At 48.6% G+C, this 24,797-nt stretch overlaps 2 protein-coding genes across 8 annotated transcripts in view; one reads left to right on the top strand and one right to left on the bottom strand.

Annotated features, from left to right (window-relative positions):
• The window catches only part of CAMK1G (calcium/calmodulin dependent protein kinase IG), a 65,792-nt gene extending 63,815 nt beyond the window's left edge, over window positions 1-1,977 (top strand). For 5 of the 6 annotated variants that reach the window (XM_048826828.2, XM_075121886.1, XM_075121887.1 and 2 more), the window contains 2 exons: window positions 104-232; window positions 1,356-1,977. In XM_048826828.2, the coding sequence (XP_048682785.1) occupies window positions 104-194 (91 nt within the window). In that variant the 3' untranslated portion in view covers window positions 195-232; window positions 1,356-1,977. The remainder of the gene's footprint in view (window positions 1-103; window positions 233-1,355) is intronic. The other variant, XM_048826830.2, reaches the window with a different exon arrangement.
• Window positions 1,946-24,797, bottom strand: part of LAMB3 (laminin subunit beta 3) — a 46,309-nt gene continuing 23,457 nt past the window's right edge. For both annotated transcript variants that reach the window (XM_048826826.2, XM_075121885.1), the window contains exons 7-23: window positions 24,633-24,696; window positions 23,927-24,108; window positions 22,544-22,664; window positions 21,596-21,784; window positions 21,323-21,478; window positions 19,879-20,075; window positions 16,856-16,967; window positions 16,092-16,464; window positions 15,222-15,382; window positions 13,286-13,494; window positions 11,298-11,501; window positions 10,305-10,449; window positions 7,443-7,650; window positions 5,977-6,118; window positions 5,358-5,534; window positions 4,228-4,381; window positions 1,946-2,748 (exon numbers count right to left, since the gene is read on the bottom strand). In XM_048826826.2, coding sequence (XP_048682783.2) covers window positions 2,615-2,748; window positions 4,228-4,381; window positions 5,358-5,534; window positions 5,977-6,118; window positions 7,443-7,650; window positions 10,305-10,449; window positions 11,298-11,501; window positions 13,286-13,494; window positions 15,222-15,382; window positions 16,092-16,464; window positions 16,856-16,967; window positions 19,879-20,075; window positions 21,323-21,478; window positions 21,596-21,784; window positions 22,544-22,664; window positions 23,927-24,108; window positions 24,633-24,696 — 2,928 coding nt within the window. In that variant the 3' untranslated portion in view covers window positions 1,946-2,614. The remainder of the gene's footprint in view (window positions 2,749-4,227; window positions 4,382-5,357; window positions 5,535-5,976; window positions 6,119-7,442; window positions 7,651-10,304; window positions 10,450-11,297; window positions 11,502-13,285; window positions 13,495-15,221; window positions 15,383-16,091; window positions 16,465-16,855; window positions 16,968-19,878; window positions 20,076-21,322; window positions 21,479-21,595; window positions 21,785-22,543; window positions 22,665-23,926; window positions 24,109-24,632; window positions 24,697-24,797) is intronic.

Genomic DNA, 24,797 nt, shown 5'->3' with positions numbered 1-24,797 from the left:
TTTATATTAGCCTACTGTTATATTATATTTCTGCTCAACTGAAGAATGTACCTAGTCTCTCTTCACATTTTGCATTTTTCTCTTTCCACCACCTCAAAACCAGTCACTTCAAATCAGAGGTGATCGTACCCATGAAAACCAGTAACAATTCATACCGTGGCACTGGGCAAACTGGTGTGTGTTTGGTCATGTGATTGGCAAGTCATCCATTTGAGCCAACACATCTTTAACGGTAAGTGCACCAAGATCAAAAGGATTATTGCTTTAAAGTGATGAAGCAAAATGTCTATGGATTATAGAGTTTTCTGGGTGGAATAAGCTTTTGTTTTGGTTGTAATCAAGGCTGAGCAATGTCATGGCAGCAAGAGTCTGAAAAACTGAAGCATCTTTCAACTTCTGTTGAGACCAGTTCTGTGAATCCAGGGTCCAGATTGGTTTCCATGGGAGTTGCTCACATCCTGTTGCATGAGAATAGGGCCCCTCTGGGCTCTAACCTATAGAAGAGAGGTAGCACATAGCCCTGCCATTCTGAACTATAAACAATTGGGAGTTATTAAATCAGAGCAACCACAAACTGGACAATGTCAGTGACTGTAAGCTGTTGCCACATAACTGCTCCATGGTGGCCTATATAAAATGTGATTGAGGGAGTCACAATCCAGCTCAGAGGAGGCAAGTGTCCATATCTCTCAAACCACCAGCACAGTCAGCACTGACTGGCTCCTTAGGCATTCTCAGCAGACATCAAGGACTGATGGGGCCATGAAACCTGAACTACTTTCCCATCCTTAGCTGTGATTCACCCAAGTCAGGTCTGAAACGTAGTGGCCCCACAGCCTCAGGAAGCCTGCACTGCTACCCAAAGCTCTGCTCTTGATTGGAAAGAGATCACCTACCAGAGGCACAGGGACGTCTGTGTGAGCATGGAAGTGGCTTTTTTTTGACTGCAGATGAGATGGATTTGTACTACTGTAAGTAAGCACTAAGAAGTATTAGGATTAGACATTGCATGAAGGAAAATATTCCCCCAAACTAAGGTGAGGATGTTAGCTCAGTTCTCAACATCTACTTGGGAGAAGTCAGTCTTGCTTTATAGTACAGTTCCAAATTCTCTGTAAAAGGCTAATAGATATACAGACATGAGCAATATGTTACCAGTAGCTTTATGCACATCAGCAGAAAGTTATCAACCTGTTAGAGTCCATTCCAATTGATTAATCACTTAGTAATCCTTTATAAGCTGCAGATTAATGGAACCAAGCTAGCCCTGGTGCTGTAAGCTAAAGAAACATAGGCTGCAGGAACTGTCCACTGAAACAATTCTAACAGTGACATTGAACTCTCTCCCATTCCAGAAGGGCTGATTTACTGATTTCTGCACTTCACAGCCAGAAAGCACTAGCACGAGGAGGGGAGACTGAATCCTGGCAGAAGCCAGACAGGGAGCCATTTTCTCAGAGGAGAGCAGCCATGTGGTGGAGAGCTGCACACTTTTTAACTCCGAAGTAATCCTTCAAAGCAACAACCTTGAAGAGTACCTGTCTCATGAGAACATGGAGCAGTTGCTTGAGAGAAGGGAGGTGTAAGCACATGAGGCTTCTGCTAGCACCTTCCATCTATATGACACACATGTCCTTGCACAAGGCTGTATCTTCGTTCTTTGTAGAGATTGTGTAGTTGTTCAATGTGTAACAAACATGCTGCACAGTATAATTCTTTTAAAGCAAAGCCAATGGTATTTGTTTAGTCTATACCTCTGTGCTAGGTTTGCTGCTTACTCCTGAGCTCCAGCATGTTGAAGTCCAATATCAATTGCCTCTCTTGGGTGTGCAGTTTTCCTCAAGCTGTGAAAAGAGAGAACTTGCTACCCATCCTCCACCTGTCTGATCAAAGTGAGGTCTGAATTACCTGCTTCCACATCTGTAATTGTGTAATAAACACTATGCTTAATAAAGCTGACTTTTATTTTGTAAAGTACCTGGTGGTTAGACAAGGAAGTGGTCTCTTAAACCTCCCACTGCAAATGCAGACCTGTTCCCTACAGGCTTCAGTTTGCAACATATTGTCTAAGTCCAACTGGATAGTATCTAACTCCACCTGAGAGCACAACTGCTCTTACGTTTGTATAAATAGGGCTTATTCAGTTATCTGGTCCTATATTTATCTGTAGCCTTAGTTCTACTCCTCTTATGACTCCCTTAGAAGAACTAAATGCACTGTACCAGAAAAGTTAAACCTCAACTCTGGTCTTTGTCATTCAAAAGGTAAAATCCAGGTGCTAAAACAAACATCCCCGGTCACATTAACAAACCTCATACAGAAATAACTCCTTCCAAAAGGCTTTTTTCATTAGTTATATCTTCCCCCTTTCCTAGAGCCTCCCAGGGTTGCTTCAGCCAGGCCATATAACATTCATTCTCTCCAGAGGCATTTTTGTCCTTTTGGGCTCCATGCTAGCATTTTCTAAAGCTACAGCAGTTCTGTTACCAAAGACACTAAGTGTGAGAACAAGAAAATTCTATGAGAGGGGGCTAACTACCCCAGTCAGTGTTTGAACAGAAGGCAGACTCTGCAATTACAGGGCAAGATGGAGTCCCAGCAGCTCATTGATTGATTAGCAACCGGTGTAGTAGGCGATTCTTTCATGGATATGACTGCTGATCTTTTCCACTTGCTCCTCCAGGCCTGCAAGGCTGGCTGACTTGATGATTAATGCATTGTTGCTTTTCTGAATTTCCATTTCTATACCTGAGGAGAGAGCAAGTCAGGATTAGGGGAAGATAGTCCAGGAAAATGATATTGTGCCCTAAGGCCTTCATCACCCTTCTGAAAATCTACACCCTCTCAATCTAAGTCAGGAGAGCAATATGAGAACCCACCAGAACAGCCAAACCCACTAGCCCTGCCTAGGACATGTCCAAACCAGTCAGTAAGTACATCAGAAAGCCACTGTCCAGGGCACCCCATAACATCAGTCAATGTTTCTTTCCAATAAAGCCACTCCAGACAGTGACCATTGAAGTCAATGGAAATTCCATTACTGACATCAATGGCTGAGCAGAAACAAGCCCATACTGTATGCACCTTGTGTTTTAGAAGGGAAATTGCACACTAACCTATATAGCAACATCAAGACTCCTTGCTGAGGTCAGCAGTCTACAAACAGCATTAAGTGACTAGCAGCAGTATCCAATCAAATCCCTGACACGGAGAGGCACCTTTGGTGAATGATGTTCACTAGAGCCCCTGCTTTATCACTGAAATCAGTGCCACAGCTCTGGCCTGATAACTACTTGGGCTCAGTGCCATTCTCCAACTTGAAAGGCTCGAGCCTTCTGGCCAGGGCACTTAAGCTGCAGCGTGGCTGGTACCCAAAGCACACTGAATGAGGCCCTTAGACATGAGGGCTGGAAATGAATGCATGGTGCATCAGTGTATAGGAGAGGAAATAGAGAAGCAGGTTCTTGAAGCTAGTCCATAGGGGGTTGAGTGGTACGGTGGAGTTGGTACATCGGCTTTTGCTCTCCAGCTGCAAGTTCCGATCCCTGCATGGGCCACAAGGGATTTGGTGGAGTCTCAGCCTCAGTTCCCCTTGCATGCCTCTCACAAAACACCTACACCACTGGCATGGAGGGGAAAGGTACACAGCAGGGTCCAAATTCATCCTGGTGAGGCCAGGGAGGGGCATGGCATCAGATTTCTATTACTCAACCCCATAATGTTGCACTGCAACATTATCTAGCAGCAACAGAAGCAGCGACCAGAGCTGTGCAAAGTGCTGTGAGGTTCAGTGAAGAGATGTGACAAATGGTGGGCACATTAATCAATCCACTTGTCATGAAAGCCACAAAGCAGAATCCAGTTGTCTGGGTTTCTGTGGCTAACACATTTGTCCTCCAAGTTCTTTACTTAGGAGGGTGTTTCTTGTATCTACAAGCAGAATCACTCATTCAGGGCTTGGCTAGATTAAGGGAATTTGTACTCGCATAATTACATGACATTCCTGGGGCCAAACAGGGTTTATATAAGAGTAACTCACCCTGCTGGTTTACACCTACACTAGGGCTTTGGATCAATGTAGAGGGAGGAGGATGAGGAACCTAATAGAGAGAGGGCTTCAGCCATCTAATTCTGCACCACTCCCTCTCAGTCTTCTGTTCCTCTTCTAGTTCCATTCCCTCATCACCTGGCATTATGCTCTGACAAAGCCTGCACAAATTTACTTACTTTCCATCCTGAGCATCATAGCCCAGGTTTCTTCAAAGAGCGCTTTTGCCTCCCTGTCGATACTTTGGATCCTGCTGCCCTGCACTCCCAGTGTCGAACTCTGTCCCATCCGCCTCTTTAGCTCATCGTATTTTTGTTTTACCCGTTCAAATCCCTGTGGGAAAGCGAATGAGCAGTGCAGGTGAACTCAAGCAAATAAATGAGGTCCAAGTGATGAATGACCTCTAGACACTGCATTGGAGCTCTGTGTTATAAATGGCCATTATTACTATTATAGAGATATTAAAGACCATAATACATTTACATACTGGTTTCCAATGCCTTCATAGAAACCAATAATTCAGCATCATCTGGATTAACATGTTGCGTTCTGGTCACCCCATCTCAAAAAGAATGTTGCAGAAATAGCAATAAGAATAATCAAGGGCCTGGAAAATTCTCATATAAAGAGACGTTGAAAAGATTGGCATTGTTCACTATAGAAAGGAGATGAAGAAGAGGGACAAGATAATAGCATATCAAATAATGAATAGTTTAGAGTTGAGAGAGAGAGAGAGAGATCAGGAACTTCTGTTCTCCCTGTTTCATAACACAGGAAGAAGGGGACATTCAAAACTGATAAAAGAAAATTCCTTCTCACATGTGTAATTCAATTGTGGGACTCATTGCCTCAGGAAGTCATTGAGGCCACAAAATTAGCTAGATTCAAAAAAGGATTGGATATTTCTATGGATAAAAAGAAAATGCAGAGTTATAATAGTCAATGCTAACAATTTTTGGCAGGGATATTAAACCTTGTGCTTCAGGGCTGAAGTCAAACTAATTGTTAGACCAGGATGAGACCTAATGTGGGGGCAGATATCCTACTTCTGCTACTGCAGGGTTCTTACACCTTCCTCTAAGCAACTGGGTGCTGGCAATTGGCAGAGGTGAGATAAGTTGACTAGATGGACCTTAGGTCTGAACCAGTCTGGTAATTCCTATGTTCCTAAAAACAGAGTAATTCACTTTCCATGCAGCATTCAAGTATGTTCTGCACTTTTGTGGCTTTGTTCCTGCATGAGAAGAAGAAGCTAGTAACAGATTATGGGCAGAGTCATTCCTAGGCTCCTACGAGACCTCCCTTGTACCTGCTGAGTGCTCCTTGCTTGCTCAATGGCTTCTTTTGCTCTCTGCTGAGCATCGGTGGCCTGCAACTGATTCTGCTCCGCCCTGTGCCGCAGTTGGCTGATTCTCTCGGTGAAGTTGTCCAGCTGATCAGTAATGTCTCTCATACTCTTCTCCGTTGGACCAAGGACAGCCTGGATCTGAAAGCCAAAGGTGTTTGGTATTTTAAAGAAAAGCTCCTCCCAGAACATCATTAATGATATATCATCCTCACAGGCACTCTTATGATTTATTATTGGTCTGTAATACAGACTCAGTAGTGAGTACAGCCCCCAAACCAGGGTCCCACCATGATAGGCTCTGTTTAGCTCAACAGAACAAAGATGGGGTAGGGCACAAGGAGAAAAACAGTCCGACTTTTACAGCAAGCCAATTTTGCTAGGATCCTGCCTCTTTGCCACAATTGTGCGGCATCATTGCACCAGCAGGGTAGGATGAAAATGGGCGGGAGGGGCAAGGATGTGATTAGTAACTTACCCTCAGTGGCAAGGCACTTTGCAGGGAGTTCCACAAGAGTTTCAAAGGAGCAGCGTGCAGGCCACGCAGCATTATAATGCTAGGAAAGCAGCGCACATCACTCACCTCATCAATGCGGAGTTGGATGAGCCGAAGGGAATAGCTGGAGCCACTAATAGCATCCTGGGCTTCCTGGAGCACTGTGTTTGCTTGTCTCAAATTCTCCACCACTTCTTCCACGTTGCCCTCTACAGCATTTGCTCGGTTCCTGGGGGAATGCAGTAGGGAAGCATAATTAAATCAAAAATGTATCGTTATCTTTATAATGTAATTATAATGACAACACATGATGAGGTATTGCTTTGTGGCTCAAAAGTTAAAAACCGGCAGAGGGGAGATAAGCTGGACAAGTGGAACATCTTGCAAAGAGAAGATGTGAAAAGCTTGTAATAGAAGCCAGAAGTCCTGAAGCCACTGTACTTTAACCACTTGACCATGCTGCCTTCCAAGAAGAAAAGCAGTGCTGTACTTCCTACCACTCGGATGAGGAGGCAAGATGGGAAAAGAAACCAAAGCCTCCATTAGAAGCACAACTGCTTCTAATACTTGGTAAAGTGGGGAAAGACGAATTATTTAAGGGGGAAGAAAGTGCCCAATTAGTGCTTAAAGCTTTACATCAGTTACACTGGCTGCCAGTTTGAAGTGAGACTTTTTACTTTCCCCTGGAATGTCTGCATGCAAAGCCAGACTCCCCTAACTCATCATACTCAGCTGGTGTCAGATGCTCTCAATGGGTTTACACTCTTATCGCATTAACCTTCTCTCCAGAATATTGCTATGATGGAATGATCATAAAATAAACCCATTCCAGCTCCACAAGGGTGCTCTGTTTTGTTTTTTTGTTTTGTTTTCAAAGGGACAAGCCTCCCAACTTCCATCAGGATAGTAAATAGGCCATTTAATGCTCGTGTCCTCTCCCTTAGTAACTGTGCGATTATAAGATCCCATTACTGAGTCCCTGGAAATCCCTGTTCAGCTCTATCATCTCTCATGATAGGAGCTCAAAGAAGCAAAAAAGGTTCCCATTGGTCAGGGAAAGATCCCCCACCCCAATATCTATAATGAAGGGATGTCAGACTATTGTTATTAGAGGCAGGGTTTATTATCTGCATTGCAGTATCAGCTGGAGGCACCAGTCAAGACTGGAGTCCCATGTCTCTAGGTACTGTACAGACACACAAGCTATGGGGCTAGAATCTCAGCTGATATAAATCAGCACATCTCCACTGAAGTCAATGCAGATTTACACAAGCTAAGGATCTGGCCAGCAGTCAAATGCAATTTGGCTCCAGTAATTCTGGCAACATTATCCCAACCATGCTGTGTAACGTGACTCAGGCACAACCAAGGTGAATCTGGGAGTGGGAGTTGCTGGAAGGCCACATGGACAGCGAGCAGCAGGATTGAAATGGGGAGTCTCTCTCTTCTGGAGGGACTTGAGAAATGCAAATATACGGCCACTTCCATCCATTTCCAAGGACTCTGGGTCAGGCCCATAGACTCTCATCCTATTAGCTTAAAGCCCAGTTTACCTTGCCTGTTCAGCCTCTTGCTGAAGCCTCTTGGCCTTAGCGATATCACCAGCTGTTTGGGTGAGGATGCTCTCAGGACACTGCAGCTTAGCAGCCAGGTTTCGGATCTCAGTCATTTTCCTCAGGACGGCAGCAGTGTCCGTTGGGAGGCGGAGCGAGAGCACATAGTCGCTGACCTCCTGGATGGTGGCAGGGTCGGTGGCTGGGTCTAGAGAGTTTACAAACAAACAAAAGTCAGGTAGAGCTGCAAGAATAGCGTGCGGGCAGGTCTGGGAGCACAGCATGGGGAGCCAGAAGTCCAGGGGACAGGCAATGCAGCAAGTGACTATAAACACCAGGTTCAGGGGTTACGAAGTCCCAGCTCCTCTAGCTCCCGCTACCTCCTCATTCAAAGAGTTGCATGTGTCTGCCAACATGCGGCCAGATTACCGCTAACTTAGTCCATTAGTGTATCCCCCATTTTACAGTCCCTCCTAAGGGACCCTAGGCAGTACTTCAGCCAGAGCCACTCGCTACGCAGATAAGATGTTCTGTATGTCCCAGCTGTAAATCAGTCTTTGTGGATCCCACCATGCAGGCAGGGTTTCAACCGTGGGACAAAATCCAGGAGGTGACTCTTTGACAACTGAACCCTCTGAGCTCAGGGGAGTCAGATCAGTTGAGCAGAGAGACAATGGGCCAGATTCAGCTTTGCACAAGTCAGTGCAGGTTGCTGCACCAGCTAACGCTAGGCATAAGCTTGACCCATGGCCTGGAATAAAATAAGAACTGGTTGAGATTTAACTAAGGACACTGCAAAACACTTCAGCCAAGCTTCCAGCCAGAGTACTAAAACAATACCTTTGATTTGACAAAGAAATCTGTGCCTCTAAATGTGGAGCACAGTCTGACACTAGCAACAGACTGAGCAGCATGTGTATTCCAGGACAAGCCTCCTCCTCGATCACCACTGAAGAGAGAAGAGCCGTGCACATCCCAAAGGACGCTGCGTTAGGGATTAGCTGGGGCTTGGTAATCTCTGTAATACCTGACAGTGCTGATTTTCTTCTTCACCTAATTCTCATAAGGTTGATCCGTTATTAAAATCTGCTTATGAATTATAGGTCATCCCACTGGCTGTGGGGCACAATAAATTCTTTAGCCTGGTTAATAGTCTGCACCATAGAAGATTTGCTTGAGTGCTGCTGGAAAGCTGGTCTAGGTCTGAGTGCTGTGCAAAAGCCACCATCATAACTGATGCTAACTTAGGGCCCTCAAAGGCTGCCTCAGCATCGAGGCGAAGAAGAATGTACTCTGCTCTCAGATGCTAGGATAGAGGTGTAATGGCAGTGGAAGACACGTGACGAAATCTCTCCCTGCTGTCGCTGTACTGTACCTGCTCTGCAGATGGAGTGCTTGGTGCCCCAGGACTGTCACTCCAGCTCTTTTCACCTCTGCTAAATTCAGTTGATTTGTTTTTAACTGGTTTTTTTCCACCTTGGAAAAGGAGAGTGGTTCCTGAACAGCTGTGGGAAGCGTGGCTAGATTTCTCATTAAGTTCTACAGTACAGAAGGCCGAGGGCTAGCAACTTCTGCCCTCCCTACAGCCACTTACGGTAACTTCACAGATGGCATTTGGAGGCCATTAAGGCAATGGGCTAAATCTGTCCCAGGTGTAACTCCATGGAGGTCACCAGGGTTATACCACCAGTAATTAATCTAGTTCTGTGAGAATGGCACAATCAAAGCTTGACTCTGAAGATGGTGGTCATGGTCAGACTGTACTTTCACTCCCCAGGGGAGAACTAATTTAAGTTTCAGGTGCTGAAGGCCCAAACCTTTCTAGATATAGTCAAATACCCAAACCTTTCTAGATATAGTCAAATACCAGAGCTGACGACATTCAACTTATATCAATGTTAGTCCATTTTTGAATACAAGTCTGCTGTCCGGGGCTCATGGTGCATTAGTGACATTTACACTCTTAGGCAAAGCAAAAGCAGCACTCCCTTTAAAAATGGTTGTCTTAGTGTTAGACTAAGAATATTAACCACGTCTGATTCCCCAGACAGTGCAGTGTGAACTGATGCAAGGATGATAGTGGGTATTGCAAGATATTATTAGAACTAAGAGAACTGTCCACAAAAAGGCCCAACGCCAATCAGAACTTGCTTGTTCTCAGGTCTCATTGAAACTCGGACTGCAATTCAAATATTTGCAAACCTTTTGAAAGCTCCTGGGCCTTTTTTCCAGCAAATCTGATGCCAATTTATTTTTTCCTTGCAACACGAATTAGGTGAAACTGAGACCTTTTCACTGAATTTTGGGCTTCCTTTGAGCTCTAAGTACAAAGCAAACCTTGGAGGTGTTTAACGTACATGGATCAAAACCAAAGCAAATATTTGTACCATGAGACAAACCCCTGGGTTATTATTTCCCCGGCTCTTCAGAAAACACATCTAGGGAGCTGGAGCTGATGGGGATCCCAATGGCCTAGTGATTATGTAATTCTTCTGCCGGGATTCCCTTTCTCAATGCAACCAAGAATTCCTCTCATGAGATTTAAAGACTAAGCAGAGAATACAAGGCCAGATCTTCAAAGGCTTCTTTAACTGTACTCAGAACTGGCACATCCACTGTAACCAGCCAACAAACCCTTGTCCAGGTGAACAGGTGTAAGTCAGGTTGGGGGAGTGATTCCCTGACCTGTTCAGGTTGGGGGAGTGATTCCCTGACCTGTTCTCACCTCTCCCTGTTCTTGTGGCTAAGGTTTTCCATCCACAAAGGGACAAGCATGGGCATGCTGTGGGCTTAGTTAAGGAGTCCCTTAGAGGTTTCCCCTCAGTGTCCTGCCCTCACATGCATGGAGACTAATGGATTTACCTGACAGGAAGTTGCGGACTTGCTGGATGAATTGCTGGATGCGTCGGACGTCTCCTTCTATCTGGGTCCTGGTTACACTCACTTGGTCCCCGAGACGTCGTGCATTGCTTTGGATTTGGTTTGCAGCTGTTTCTGCTGCCCTGATCTGCCAACAACAGTGCCCCCAGTAAAGTCAGGTTCTGCTTGGCACAAGACAGCCTAGAAAGCTCACCAGCCCTGTCTGGGCTCTGCCACCAACTCCGTGGGTGACGTTGGGCAAGTCACTCCACCACTCTCTGTCTTGGTTGCCCCATTGTCAACAGATTGGAGGAGAGGCTTGAGGGATAAAGCTTTAAGATAGGATTTTCAAAACAGACTTTCAATGGGACTTGGGCTTCTAAGTCATGAGTCGCCTTGGAAAATTCTGCCCTTAGCATGTGCAAAGTGCTCTGAGATACTCAAATGAAAGTCTGTAGGAAGGGACTAATGTGGCTAACGTGTACATGCTGGGTCCTAACTAAGGATGGTGCAGAGAGACTGGAGCATCAGAGCAGCATCAAAAGACTTGAGAAGTTTAAGCTTTCTAAACCCGCTCTCCATCTTGCATTGCTGCCCAGGAAATTCAGTGAGAACAAGCTCCTGGTGACCTTCCCTGAGTGCTGGAAACACCTGGAGAAGAGCTGTTCCCTGGGTATTTCAGACCTTTGGCTTCCACTCTCAGAGGGAGCCAGGACATGCAGAGTCAGCACAAAAAATGACCACTTTTTAAAAGAAGTTCTACTAACATTTCCAAGCCACCCAGGAAATTCAGTTTTGGGTGAAGTTTGAGGTGAATTATTTGAGCCCTGCCTGGGTAAACATGCCTGCCATCCCCCTCTCTGCTTAATGAAGGTGACATCTCCATTGCAGTGTATCCTGGGAGCAGGTGAACACACAGCATGTATGCTAATCAGCCCCTCCTTGCCGTTACCTGTGGAAGCAGACACCCCTGAGCTCCTCATTCCCTGTACCTACCATCTGCATGGTCCGCTGGAGCTGAGTCTTTATGCCATCGAGCTCTCTGGTGGTCTTCTCAGCAGTTCTGACTGCGCCACTTGACAGTGGAATGATCCCTCTGCAGCTGAGGCCCGTTCCGCACCCCGTTGTGCTGTCCTGTGGACACAGCTCCCCGTCACAGTGCCCAGGGGTGCAGGCCTTGGATCTGACGCCACTGCAAATCTAAACACAGAGAGAAGCTGCATGCTGGTGAGAAGGCTCTGATGGTACTGGTGCTACTTCACCATCAATGGCACAAAGACTAGAGTGGAGATGAACCTTCCAAGAGAGACACAAGAGAACAGGGGTATCTGCATATCCATGGGTGCACAGTTCTTTTAGGACGATTTCTGGTGTCGCATTCAGCATAGGCTTAGAGGAGAGTACATGCAGGCGGGGCTATATGTGAGTGTCGTGCAGGAGTGTAACAGAAGATGCACCCAAGAACAGTTCATGGAGCGTAGTGAAAGGTAATGTCTTGCAGTACGGAGCAAATGCATTGTGCGGGGAAGAGTTTATACAGAGCAGTGGAGGGTATGCATAGACAGCTGTATGTAACTCAGGGAGAGCATCCCTGGGTACCGTAGAAGGAGTATATATTTTTGGAGGCAGGTACGCACTCGCTATTTGGCAGCCGTCAGTGGCAAGGAACAAATGGTATCGACTCCTGCGCTCCAGCTATCAGGTCTGTGGGCAACAGAAGAAGCTCCGTACAACACATCAGGGTGTCTAGAAATAAACAAATACACTTCAAAGGGCCAGGGCACACCTGGTCTCCAGGTTATACGTGATGCCCACAAAAACCCTGTAACCCACAGGGTTTGCTTGTACAGATGGCCATAGGCTGAGAAATCCTAGGGGGTACTTCTGCATGAATGGCAAAGGTTTTGGATTGCACGTCGCCGTCTAACAGTATCAGTGTGGTCTATTTAGTGAGGCGGCCAAGAGGAGCAGCCTGTGAGGGTTCAGAAATGGTGCAGGGACTGTCATTTACCCCCTTCCTGTCACAGGCAGGGATCTTTCACATGGGGGTGGCTCTGATGCTGTGAAAAGCAGCGAGATGAATGAGTGATGGTCTCCACAGCAACATACATCAGGAGACGCTGAAATGTGTCTCCATGGCAATAGCAGAGCAACGTAGGGAGGAAAAAGAAAAGGAGACCTTGAGCCGAAACCAGACAGCTCTTGGGGACATAATGCAGTGAGAACTGCTGGGGAAAAGTTTCACTAGTGGGGAGACCATCCCGTGCCTTCGTATCTGCTGTTACCAGGCAGATCAGGCTTGACAAAGATCAGGCATGACAAAGCCCTGGCTGGGATGATTTAATTGGGGATTGGTCCTGCTTTGAGCAGGGGGTTGGACTAGATGACCTCCTGAGGTCCCTTCCAACCCTTATATTCTAGGATTCTAAGCAATGCTCAACCTTGGCTCAGCTGAATAGCACCTGCCAAGAGCCGTAAGACCACACCCCTTCGGTACATAAAATGGGGCAGAGGGATGCAACCTGTGGATGCTAGAGATCCCAACATACCATGCTGGGCTGCTTGGGTCTAGGTGGAGCAGTGCAGGCTGAGATCTCTACCCTCTGTGCCCTGCAGCCATGTCTTAAAAATGAGAGCATCTCCAAGACAAAACATGGACCTGCACTGCCAGCAGAGGTGCAACTACAGCATGGGTAGACACGCTCAAGCTAGCTTTGATCTAGCCAGCTCAAATACCAACAGCAATGAAGTTGTGGCCTCAAGACTAGGCACTTAAGTATATACCTAGGGTCCTGGGTGGTCTTGAATAGCCTGTGCTGATACAGTTTCAGTGCTATTGGTACTCAAGCTAACGAGATCAAAGCTAGCCCTGGTTTGTACACACATGCTGCCGTCACACCTCTGGCCGCACGTAGACGTATCCTTGGCCAGGCATGCTTTGACCACCCCATTTCAGCCTGCGACAGGATCCATGTCTGTTTCACCTTATTTATAGTTGGTGTCAAGTTGGGGGAGGAGGCCATCTCGCCCTGGAGGGCCTCCAGCCTGGAGGGGTGGTCTGTAAAGCTGCTTTCCAGCCCCTCAGTCATTCTCCGGTTCTCTCTGGATTGAGCCAGCAGGCTGGAAGTGCCCGTTATGCGGTAGCTGGCGTTGGTGGAGCTCTGGTACGCAGAGCTGACAGTCTTGAAGGCTCCTGCAGGAATAAAACCATGTGCAACGTGAACGGCTCCATGACTCATCCATGCAGCAGTGCGACCTAAACCATGGGATTGATTTTAGCCTGCTGGAGAATGTGTGGTGGGGAAGGGGGAGGAAGCTGCGAGACTGGTTAGTCACAAGGGTAGAGATTAACGGTCCTTTTATTGATTGCTTCACTGTGAATTGCAGCCTCCCTTGTGTGTCTAATTCTGTCTTTGAGCTAATGGCTGTAAACAAAACGAGAACAAAATACATACAGGTCTCGATCCTGGGCTGCCCAGAAGCAGGTGGCAAAGGTGGCTTTATGGCACGTCTATGGCTTTCCCACGCCAGGCCTGGGGACTGACAGGGCCTGGAGTAGTCCATGGGGGGGCTGCTCTCTCTCACACCCATCTAAGAGGGACTGTCCTGACAGCATGGGATCACATGATGCCCCGGCCATTCCCACGTTCTCCTAGCCAGAAACCCTCCACTGGGAGCCAGAGGAGGGGGTGGCGTAGGCACGGCTGCAGGACCTTCGTACCCCTCTGTGGTTATTCTCCTTTGCTGGAGCAGAGCAGTGTAAAGTGGCCATAGGAGGACCAAGGATGTGGCCTCACAGATGGAAGGAGAGGAGTGACCCGTACAGGACAATGAAAGAGTGAACTCACTTTAAAGTAAAACAAACCACTGGTAAAACCTTGGGTTGAAAAATGCGGAGGATTCTGGATGGGATTCTAGATTTCAGTTGAACCCAACATCTCAAAGGGAAGCTCACTACAAACCGCCAGGCTTTTCTTAGTTTCCTGCTGAAGCTACTACGATTCTCAGGTTCTCCATCTGAACCCACCAATCCGCCCAGTTGGCTTGCTGAATGCAGAACCCCTTTGGAATCACGGAAAGGGAGTCCTGCTTCCTCTCTACTGCTCAACAGAAGCACAGACACACACACCTCAGCCCTCAATGGGAGCAATCAGGGCCTAACCTTTGCTCAGACAGCCAGAGATTGAGAGAAGTAAACGGAACTGCAGAGAAGAAAGATGGAATCTACCATAAGCCTCCGAGGTCATTCTCTAGCGCTTCAGATCAGTGCTTTGCCAGAAAATCCAAACAGAAGTACACTGTGCAATGAGTCAATGAGGGAAAGCCGAAAACAATAAGAAAGAATAAGAAATCTTTAGGGAACTAGCTGTAGCAGGGATGTGGAGGCAATCCACCAATATCATCATCACAAGACTTAATTAGCTCTTCCCAACAGGGTCTGACAACCACTTGGCTTCCTCTTCTACCCCATCACTTTTTCCATCTGTGCAAAAGCTTCATTCGTTCTGCTTCCTTCCAGTCCTGGTGACAGATTCTCAGAGGGGCTTTTATTTCCCTTTTTCAATTAAGCTCAGGCTGTGTTTTAGGAGAGGTGCTTCTGTAACATCCAGAAGGAAGTGTGTGCTGTCTGGGAGGGAAATCAGCTGGACTGCTGGGATACTAGTAGCAACACTGCCTGTGGCTAACCTTTCTGATGCCTAAGCTTTGGAGACAAATTCTACCAGCTATAGGTGCAAAATTGCTGATGAAAGCTTTGAAGTTCAGTGGAAAGAGTACCCCTAACCTGCATAACTATTTGCTGATCCTAAATTGCCCATCAATACAGTGATGCTCCTCACCCATCCGACTGGTGGAAAAGTAGCCAGAATTGCAGTCACCATGGATGGTAGAGTACAACTGCATTGAGCCAAAACTGCCTACCTGAAAGGTCTGTGTGGCGGCTGGCTTCAAACTGGGTCTTCTTAATCTGGTACTGCCCATTAACGAAAAGCAGGCTCTTGTCCAGGGCTTCAAGATCATTGGCTAGAGAGAAGGTGTCATTCACAAAGGGTAGGTCAGGATTTATGCCCTGGACCTGCTGTCTGAAATCGAGAAAGGAGAAAAGAAAATGAACCATATTAGAGAGCACCGTCTGTCCGTCTTATGTGTATTGCGTGCAGAGAGCCCAGCTGAGATCAGGGCCCCATTGTGCTAGGCGCTGTACACACATAGCAAGAGAGAGCTGAGAGTTCCTGCCCCAAAACTTTTGCATCCGAATAGATACCAGACAAAAGATGTGAGGGGAAAAAGAGGCTCAGGCAGGGGAAAGGATTTCTCCCGATCATAGAGGAGGTTGGTGGCAGAGCCAGGAATGCATCCTCAATCCAAGGCCAGCACTGCCTCTCTGCCTTATCTGTCTGTCTAATCATCTGGGGCAATAATTTCCCTAGGACGACCTGTGCAAACAATGGGAATGAGGGGCTCACAGTTTGTTCTACCCAGTCTGTGGATTAGGAGGACAGATAGGTTGGCAGGACGAGCACTTATGGCAGGACCTCCAAATTGTGCGATCACTGAGCCAAGCAGACGTATTTTAAACTGAAGAAGAGGCAAAAATGGTAGTGGGATTAAATGTGTAACACGCTAAGTGTGTATATTGAGCCCCTCTCTAGTATCAGGTCCACACAGGATAAGAGCCTCCTACTGCAGCCAGCCCAGGGAGTTCTTCCTTTCGCTCAAGTGGTAGAGGCCAGTATGGGGTTCTGGGCACTGTCAACGGATCATCTGTACAAGTGAGGAGGAGTCCTTTACCTGATTGCAGTGAGCATGCTGGACACCTGACCCAGGCCCTGCTGCGTCACTAGGGGGTTGCCGAGGATCCCCTGAATCTGCTGAACATTGCCTTCTGCTTCCAAGACACGAGTGCTGAAGCCAGCGCCCCCTGTTCCCAGCTGCAGTCGTGAGGTGGAGTTTCTCAGGCTGACTTGGCGCAGGCCGAACCGGCGAATGTCGCTGTCGTAGGCCTGGAAGCAGGGGTGGCACGTCTCGCAACGGGGGTAGTTGCTGCAGTAACCCCGCTGGCACTGGTCGCAGCGAGGCCCGGTAAAGCCAGGGCGGCAGAGACAGCTGCCTGTGGTCTTGTCACACCCCATCCCCTCCGTGCCCTGGAAATTGCAGTCACACTCTGTTGGGTGGAGAGGGGGAGGTGAAAGCCTGTGCCAGGCAAGGCAGTGCTGCTAAATCAGATCCCCATTGTATCCCACTTCCCCTGCATGGACCCTCTGTGGAAAGGAATTAGAGTGGTGAGCCCCAACATCTCACACCTTATCCAGGATGCAGGGGGGAAGGCTCTGGCATGGAAGGTGGCAGGAAAGGACCCAGCAGGAGGCAGTACTAGACACACGGAGGGATGGGAAGAGGAACAGAGACACACAGGGGGGCTGTTCCAGAGGGGAATGGTCTCGTCTACCAAAAGCAATAAGGTTTTGAAGTGGCAGGACAAGGGCCAGGAGACATTTTTAGAAACAATAATTCCCCGGTACTGAAAAACAGTGATAAACAACTATCGTACGGACCTCTGCATCCTGTCCTGACGTCACCATAGGACCCATCTGGACAAACCCGCAGCTGGGCAGCGGAGCAGGTACGCCCCACGAAGCCTTCCCGGCACTGACACTGCCCTGTGAACTACACCAAGAGAGGCACATCAGCGGGGAAACAGCTTTGAACTATGTCTGCAGGGAGACAGGGGGAAAGCCCTCCCTCGCTTGTTCTTGAACCAGCAAATCACACCCCCTCGTAGCAATGTCCCTTGGTAACAGGACTAGTGTGCAGAGTCCCCAGGAGTGGCAATCCCATTCTTTCCCGGGGGAGACTCAGCTACTTATTCAGCCCAAGTTTTTCCCCCTCTCACTTCCATTTCACGTCTCTCTTAGTGACGCCCTTCTGCTGCAGGGCCCAATGCTGAACTTAGTCACCCCTGAGTGCCTGAAGTTACACCCCTACCTCCACACCGAAGTGCCTCCATAAGGGTATGTCTGGGCTCTGAGCTCGAGGAGACAGCCCCGCGCTAGCTCTCATCAAGCTAGTGGGAGTATGTGTCCTGGCGTTGGGAATCACACTCCCAGCTCAGAGCACAGACACCTTACGAGGCCTGAATCCTTCCAGCCCCTGTTGGCTTGAGCACTTTTGACAACCCACATCACCAGTGTTTGAAAACGTTGGCCCAAGTCCCATGCTAGCTGTGATGAGAGTTCTCCTCCCCGCTGCGTCTCCTGCACAGAGCAAAGAGCTCTCTCTCTCCATTACCCAAGCCCTTCTGCTCTGACACATCGGCTCCGAATCTTTACTAGGCCAAGGGCGAGAAACAAAGAATGTAGCACAGGATTTGATGTTTCTGCCATTGGAAGATGCTGACCTTACAGACTGTAGACAATGCAAATGCAAGGATATTACCATATCTCAGATTGACAGTATGGGGCGGGGGGAGGGAATTGGGGAGAGATCATCAGCTGACTTTAAGGAGGGAGATGTGAGTCCTTAGACACGTGTCCCCACACTGCTCTGACTGGTGACCATAGCTTGAACCATTCTAGGGGCCCACACAGCCTCTGAATCACCCTCAGTATCTCAGACCCCTGCAGTGCCCAGGGGAATGCAGAAATACTGACTTTCATTTCCCTCAGTCTCCACTGTGCATGCCCAACTCAACAAAGCCCCTTTCCAATGCTTGTATCAGCTGCCAGTCCTCTGCAACCAGTGGATCCATTGCATGTTCCACTCTCCCAACAAGGGGACGGTAATTAAGGATGAAATACCGGCCTGCTCTGCTTTAAAAGCAGATGATTTTGCAGGCGCATGCTGCCCTTATCCTGCCCCATAAAAGGGCTAGGGTCAGTCTGCAATGAGCCATCCCAAAGAAAACTCCAATGTACAGTCCTTGGAGAGAAACACCCTCTTTCTTTTACAGGGGAAAAGAATCAACTGACACCCAGTTCTCAGGGACGGCTCTAATGTAAAAATACAACCTAGCTGAGACTGGATCGTGACTCAAGAGACTGGGACTCAAATCCCTGCTCTGCCACAGACTTGCTGTGACCCCTGCACAAGTCACTTAGGTTCCCTGTGCCTCAGTTCCCCATCTGTAAAATGGGGATAATAATCCTCCCTTTGTCAGTATCCTCTGTGTTGACTGTAAGCTCTTTCAGGCAGGGACTGTGTCTTATTACGTGTCTGTGCATCTCCAAGCGCAGTGAGACACCAGTCTGAGCTAGCCCCTAGGCATGTTTGCAACACAAATAATAAACAAATAATGTTGATTCCAGATTTCAAACAGCCCCATGTTCGAGATGTTCAGACCTCAGGTTTTGGTTCTATGTAGGACAGAGGAATCAACCACAAAAACTGGATCTGGAGTCGATTCTGAATCCCCAGTTGTTTGATTTTAGGACCCACCTCTGATTGTTACAATTGGCATATTTTTCCTAATACATAACCTGAATTTTCCTTGTTCTCCTCTCACTGATTAATGAGGATAATTAGTCCCCCTTCTCCCACAGCTTAAGAGCTCCTATTAGGATTTCTTTGCTAAAGAGCAGACCTTTAAAATGGCTTAGCCTTGTCTTTGTAATTACCGGTTTGTCTTCCTGCACTGCATGAAGGGCATGATGGACTACAGACAATTGCCGGGTGCTTTAGAGACACGTGATGCAGCCCTTTCCTAAAGGAGAGAGGCAGGTTCCATAGAAAAGTGGCAAGATGAGACCATCTAATAAGCGGTCTCAACTCTGTGATCACTCGGTGGCACAATACCATGTCACCGCCCCACACAGCAGGGGCCCTTGCGTGCGCTGCTGCTGGTGACATCCTCAGGTGTTCTAATAAACCAGCCGGACCAGTTCCAGTCTCAGAAAGATCCATTCAAGCCAAGAGCAGTGCCAGCAGCATTAACAGGATTATTTTTAGAGGTGATTGAAAAACAGTGGGGAAAGAGGGAAAACTGTAAAAAGTGCGCTGAATTTTTTTCCTCCTTTTTTTCAAAATAGAAAGTTCATCAAAATTTTGAAATTCATGGAATTTCAGCCAGTTCTAATTAATATCATTTCCCCACACTTGTCTATGGTATTTATATGGTCCCCATTACTGTAATATCTGAGATCCTTGCAATTGTTAATGTATTCATCCTCATGGCACCTCTGTGAGAGCTGTAATCCTTATTTTACAGATGGAGAACTGCAGCACAGAGAGACACAGTGACTTGCCCAAGGACACACAGGATATTGGTGGCACAGCAGGGAACTGAACCCAGGTCTTTCAAGTTCTAACCTAGTATCCTGACCCATCATCCCACCCACGGCACCAAGCTAATTGTGCTGTTACACAGCCATGGTCACTAATGGTCTAGGTGCCGTTTGACACAGGACGTTAGTGGCTACTGACGGGGCAGACGGAGTGCAAAGTGCTCCCCGGCAGCGTTACGTGAGATACAATGACCCCAAGGGTTGCAAACTGTGCCCTGTAGCATAGTGTCTGTCCATGCCCAGGATTCCCACACTGCTGCTGCCAACTAGCTCCCTAGGATGAAATCTGGGGTCCGTACCTGGTTACACTGTGGGCTGAAGGAGTTGCGAGGGTCGCAGTTGCACGGCTGACAGCCTTGGCCGCTGGCAATCTTCCAGTGATTGGCAGAGCACTGATCGCAATTGGCTCCCATCACGTTGGGCAGGCAGAAGCACCTCCCTGTTTCGTCGTCGCAGGGTGCGTCCTGGCGGGTCCCCAGGATGCTGCAGGCACATTCTGAAAGGCAAGGGGGCTTGTTCAGCCAGCTCTGTCGTTAGAACTGGGCGATGACCACTCCAAGGCCTGGGGGTTAGTCGGGCTGCTTGGGGGACCAGATTCCTGAAGGGATGTCTGCTTTAAAGGGGAAATGAGCATGCAGGAAAGGTGCAAGAGTGGGGTGAGTTCAGAGGACCATAGGACGGCAGCACAGGGACAAAGCAGGCCTTTCTCCCAATATTCAGAGACAAAAGGAGGCAGCTTCTATACCACTGCCCCTGTGCCAGAGCCTGGTGACATCGGTGCTACGTATCTGGTTTAATACAGTAGTGTCCTGTCAGACAATGCACCATGACATTGAGGTTATGACTCCAAAGTCTCTGTGACCCTGGGGTCCCCCCTCCTCCAGCCCTATCCAGGGCATGACAAATGCACGGAGATCATTGCATCCAGTCTTTTGCTGAGCTTGTTCCCCATGCCAATGACTGAACCTGAGCCCATGCTGCCACCTGCTGTAGCAGGGAAACCGCCTCGCTGCAGCACGGCACTGTCTTTCGCAGCTGCTGAGGCATTTGCAGAATCCAGTGTGAGATGCACAGGACTAGCCGGGCGCGAATGTGGACCTAGAGGTCCTGGTTCTGTTCAAACGAGCACGCAAGGGTGAGAGTGCATCACACCCCCCACGCTCTGAACCACCAGCCGGCGAGGCTCATCAGAACAGGTTTTCTCACCTGGCCCCAGAGGGCCCGGCTTGTTGCCAAGCTGAAAACCAGTTCTCTTCCTCAAGACTGGGACACAGCCACTGCAGGGGCTGGGTTTTGCAAACCTTCGCTGGCCGGGTCTGCAAGCCCCACCCCGAGGCTGGCTTGGAAGCTGATCCCATTCAAAGCGCTCCGGGAAGCCACGTAAAAGGGCTGGGTTGGACCCACCTTTCTGTTATGCCCTGGAACCAGGCAGCCAGGACGCACCATGAAGAGGCCTCTGCTCCAGGTTCAAGCACTGACAGAAAGCTCAGGCTAATTCTGATTTTACCCAGACAACTATGTTCCCCCACCACCTTAAAAACCCACCTCTCCTAAAGCCAATGTGTGCATCTGCTTTCCAAGATTCATTCATTTCAAGGCCAGAAAGGACCCTTTGATCACATAGTCTGGCCTCCTGCATAACCCAGGCCAGAGAATTCCCTGTTGCCCCTATATTGAGCCCAGTAATTTGTGTCTGACTAAAGCATCTTCCAGAAAGTGGCAGTAGTTTCTGTGCTCACGCACTGTGGCATCCCAGAGGGTTGGCATTGGTGAGCTGGGTGAACCCAGGCTTGCAGAGATGGCAGCGGTCCCCTTGCACGTTCTCCTTGCAAACGCAGCGTCCGGTCAGAGGGTCACAGCTGGACCCAGGCACCGTGCCGTCCGGGTCACACTCACAAGCTGAAAAACACACACATTACATAAAGAACAGCGACAAGGAGACCACGGAGAAGTCGCTGGGAGTGGAAGGGGCAGGTCTCCCAAGGAGATGGCCAGTGCCCAGGGAATGCCACTTACGCAGACAGGCTTCCGGATGGGTGACATCTTGCCGCTGGTTGCGGAAAAAGTAGGCCTGGCAGCTTTCGCAGTTCCTCCCCGCTGTGTTGTGCTGACAGTCGTCGCACACACCTCCACTCACCCCACCGCTGGCTTGGTACGCAGCTGGGTCAAAATGGCACGTCTCCGAGTGACCGTTGCAATTGCACCCTAGAAAATGAGGAACACCCCGTTTAAACGCTGATCATTCAGAAACCACCAGCAGCTGGAGTTCTTCCAGCTCGACACTAGATGGCACTCTATCCTCGTGCATCACATTCACAATAGCTCTTAACTAGAGTGCAGTATTCGGAAGCTGGCCCTGCCAGGTTGTGTCTTTGAGGGAGGCTGTTGCTGAGGCTGTAAGCTCCTTGGGACAGGGACTAAGTCTGGGGGAGGGCTGTCCAGCGTGTTAAGGCCCTGATCCTCATTGGGTCCTCTATGCTCTACAGCAATCCTAATATAGCATAATATAAAATAAATAACAGGAGCAGATATTTCTGGGACTGGTTTTGCAAAAGCCATATTCGGATGGTTTGGATCAAGGTCTATTATTATTCTAAACCCCCAAGTTGTTCAGATGAATGGATTCAGATTTTTGCCCCGCTCTAATCATTGCAATGCAATTAGCTTCTTAAGAAGATTCAGAAAATTCTCAGTGTCCAAGTTAGTTCTAGCCATAAAAACTTGACATGCTTTTCCAAGCTGAGCACAGACAGCGTGGGAGAGAAAAAGCCAGTCACTGTGGGTCAGGTCTAATGGTGAGAACCACCCATTTTTAGATGGTGATGGGAAATAATAAAAAATAAAGGGAATTAAATTCATTGTCCAGCCACAGCCCCAGAGTTACATCAGACAGATTTCAACTGGTCTGAGGGGTTTGGCGAGGGTGAGAGAGGGAAAGAATGGCTGGACAATGGACAGACATACTCCAGCATTCATTGGGGTTGCGGTCCTCTGCCGGCCTCCAAGGCTGGTCATTGTAGAAAGCTGCACAGCGATCACAGTGTGGGCCGGCCGTGTTGTGCTGACACACACAGTGTCCGTGAACCTGGAACAGAGAGAAAACTTCACAGCCTATTCGCAGCCAATCTGTTAGCTCACTGTGACACACACACACACCCCTACCTCACTGGCAGTAGCTACTCCTTCTGGCCCCCCTGCTCATTCCCCGGTTAGAGTCACCTCTTCTTCCTGTCAGTCTGTGAGGACCAGAGCAGTGTGGGAACAAACTGCTGCTAGGAAATAGATGTAGATACGGCCTGATGCTGTTAACATGAATTCCCAGCAACTACACAAGGTATCTAATGTCAGGGGACGAGTATGTACACTAGAAGCCAGAAGCCTGTATTGGTGAATGTCATCTAGGTATGAAATAGAGTCAGCTAGGAGCTTCTGGGTCTCCTGGAGCCAGGGAAAGTGAAGGCTTGCAGTGGCAGAAGGTGCAGTTACACCCTCACTTCACCGCTGTGATGTGCAGCCTGAGCGCTGGTCTACATTACAGAGTTAGGTCGATGTAAGGCAGTTTACGTCAACCTCATTCTGTAAGTCTCTACACTAAAAAGTCGCTCCCGCCGATGTAACTCGCCCACTACCCCGACTTATCTCCACCTCTATGAGAGGTGTAGCGCTTAGGTTGACATCATTAGGTCGACGCAGTGTCAGTGTAGACGCTGGGTTGTTACATCAACTTGCTGCCTTTCAGAAGCCATCCGACAATGCCCCACAATGACAGTGAAATCAGTGCAAGCGCTCCTGGTGAGGACGCGCATCGCCGATGCAAGGAGCATAGTGTGGACATGCAAAATCAGTTTAATTACTGCAGTGGCTGTAAGTCAATGTAACTTAGGTCCACTTAATTTTGTAGCGTGGATTTGCCCTGAGTAAGAATCCGTGCAATCAACAAGCACCACTTCGTAGACATTTCCACCTTCCTCTTTGTGCATTAAAACATTACACACTGTGTGCTTTGCCCTGGCAAAACTGAGCCAAGATGATTGCCAGACCTGAGCAAGCAAAAGAGCTCTGTTCTCCTTGGATCCTGTATCACTCCCTGCATCCTCCTAGCTCAGGCAAAATGGATCAGCACTGTCCCTCAATTGGCATGGGGCCTGTGTTAAGCAACGTGCAGTGCTCCCTCCCTCCTAAGGGCTGATCGTGCTGCTGAAGCACCGCTGACTGTCCCTAGTACCAGTGGAGGGACAGGAGGCCAGGACTGGGACAGGAGCCTGGTGTTAAAGCTAGAACTCAGGGATGGTGCTGAGAACTGACACAGCAAAGCACTTGTCCCCTGGTTTTCCCTTGTGCTCTCACCTGCATCACGGCATTGGGGTCTCTGGAGGGAGTACAGCGGTCTGCGTGTCCATGGCAGAAGCAGCTTCCCTGCACTTGCATTTCGGTCACAGCATAGAAGGCACTGGGTGAGCGGTAGCCCTGCTGTGGGAGGCGAGGTAGCTGGGTAAAGTTAACTCTCAGGTTGGTGAATTCTCCCAGGTCTGTACGGGAGAAGAGGACAAATGAGGAGGAAGCAGCAATGAAGTCACAGGCCAGCAGGGCAGGGAAGCACATGTGGCAGAGAGAACCAATGCCACAACCGGCATTAGCTGGGCCCCGTTGTTGGCAGCACCAGGACAGAGATCAAGGAGCAGAGAAGACTGAAGTATTCTCCCACCCATGGGATGTACGTCTCTCTCTATGGCAGGTCTGAAGCATTTCTGTGGGACATTGCGGGGGTGGGAGGAGGAGTGAGACCGCTGCTGTGGGGACTGTCCCTGCTCTGTGGGTTCATTGTTTAGAGGTGCCAACACAGCACCTACCACTAGGATTAAAAGATGCTTCAGAAACGAAGCACCTCACAGTGCCATGTCATTGCAAAGGCTGGCTCATCTCCAGGGTCCAGCAGCCTCCAGCTGGTGCTGAGCGCCTACAATCTCCTCCTTTGCAAATCTGTAGCTGGAAGATGCGCAAGCAACCCTGGGAAACCCCCCTCCTCCAGGTATAAATGAGGAGATGTGCATACGACTGATGCTTTGGCTGTGAGATGTGGTGATGCCGGATGCCAGGTCAAGGGGGTTGAATTTGACCTGAGGAGAAGAACAGAGAAGCAACAATTAAGATGGTTAAAGGAAAAAAAATATGGGTATTTCTTTTCATCTCCCAACCATCTAAACAATGAAATGCCCGC

The sequence above is a fragment of the Caretta caretta genome, chromosome 21, assembly GCF_965140235.1.
Source record: "Caretta caretta isolate rCarCar2 chromosome 21, rCarCar1.hap1, whole genome shotgun sequence".
NCBI classification, from domain to species: domain Eukaryota; kingdom Metazoa; phylum Chordata; order Testudines; family Cheloniidae; genus Caretta; species Caretta caretta.
The sequence above is the reverse complement of the archived record's forward strand: the minus strand, read 5'-3'. Positions and strand labels throughout refer to the sequence as shown.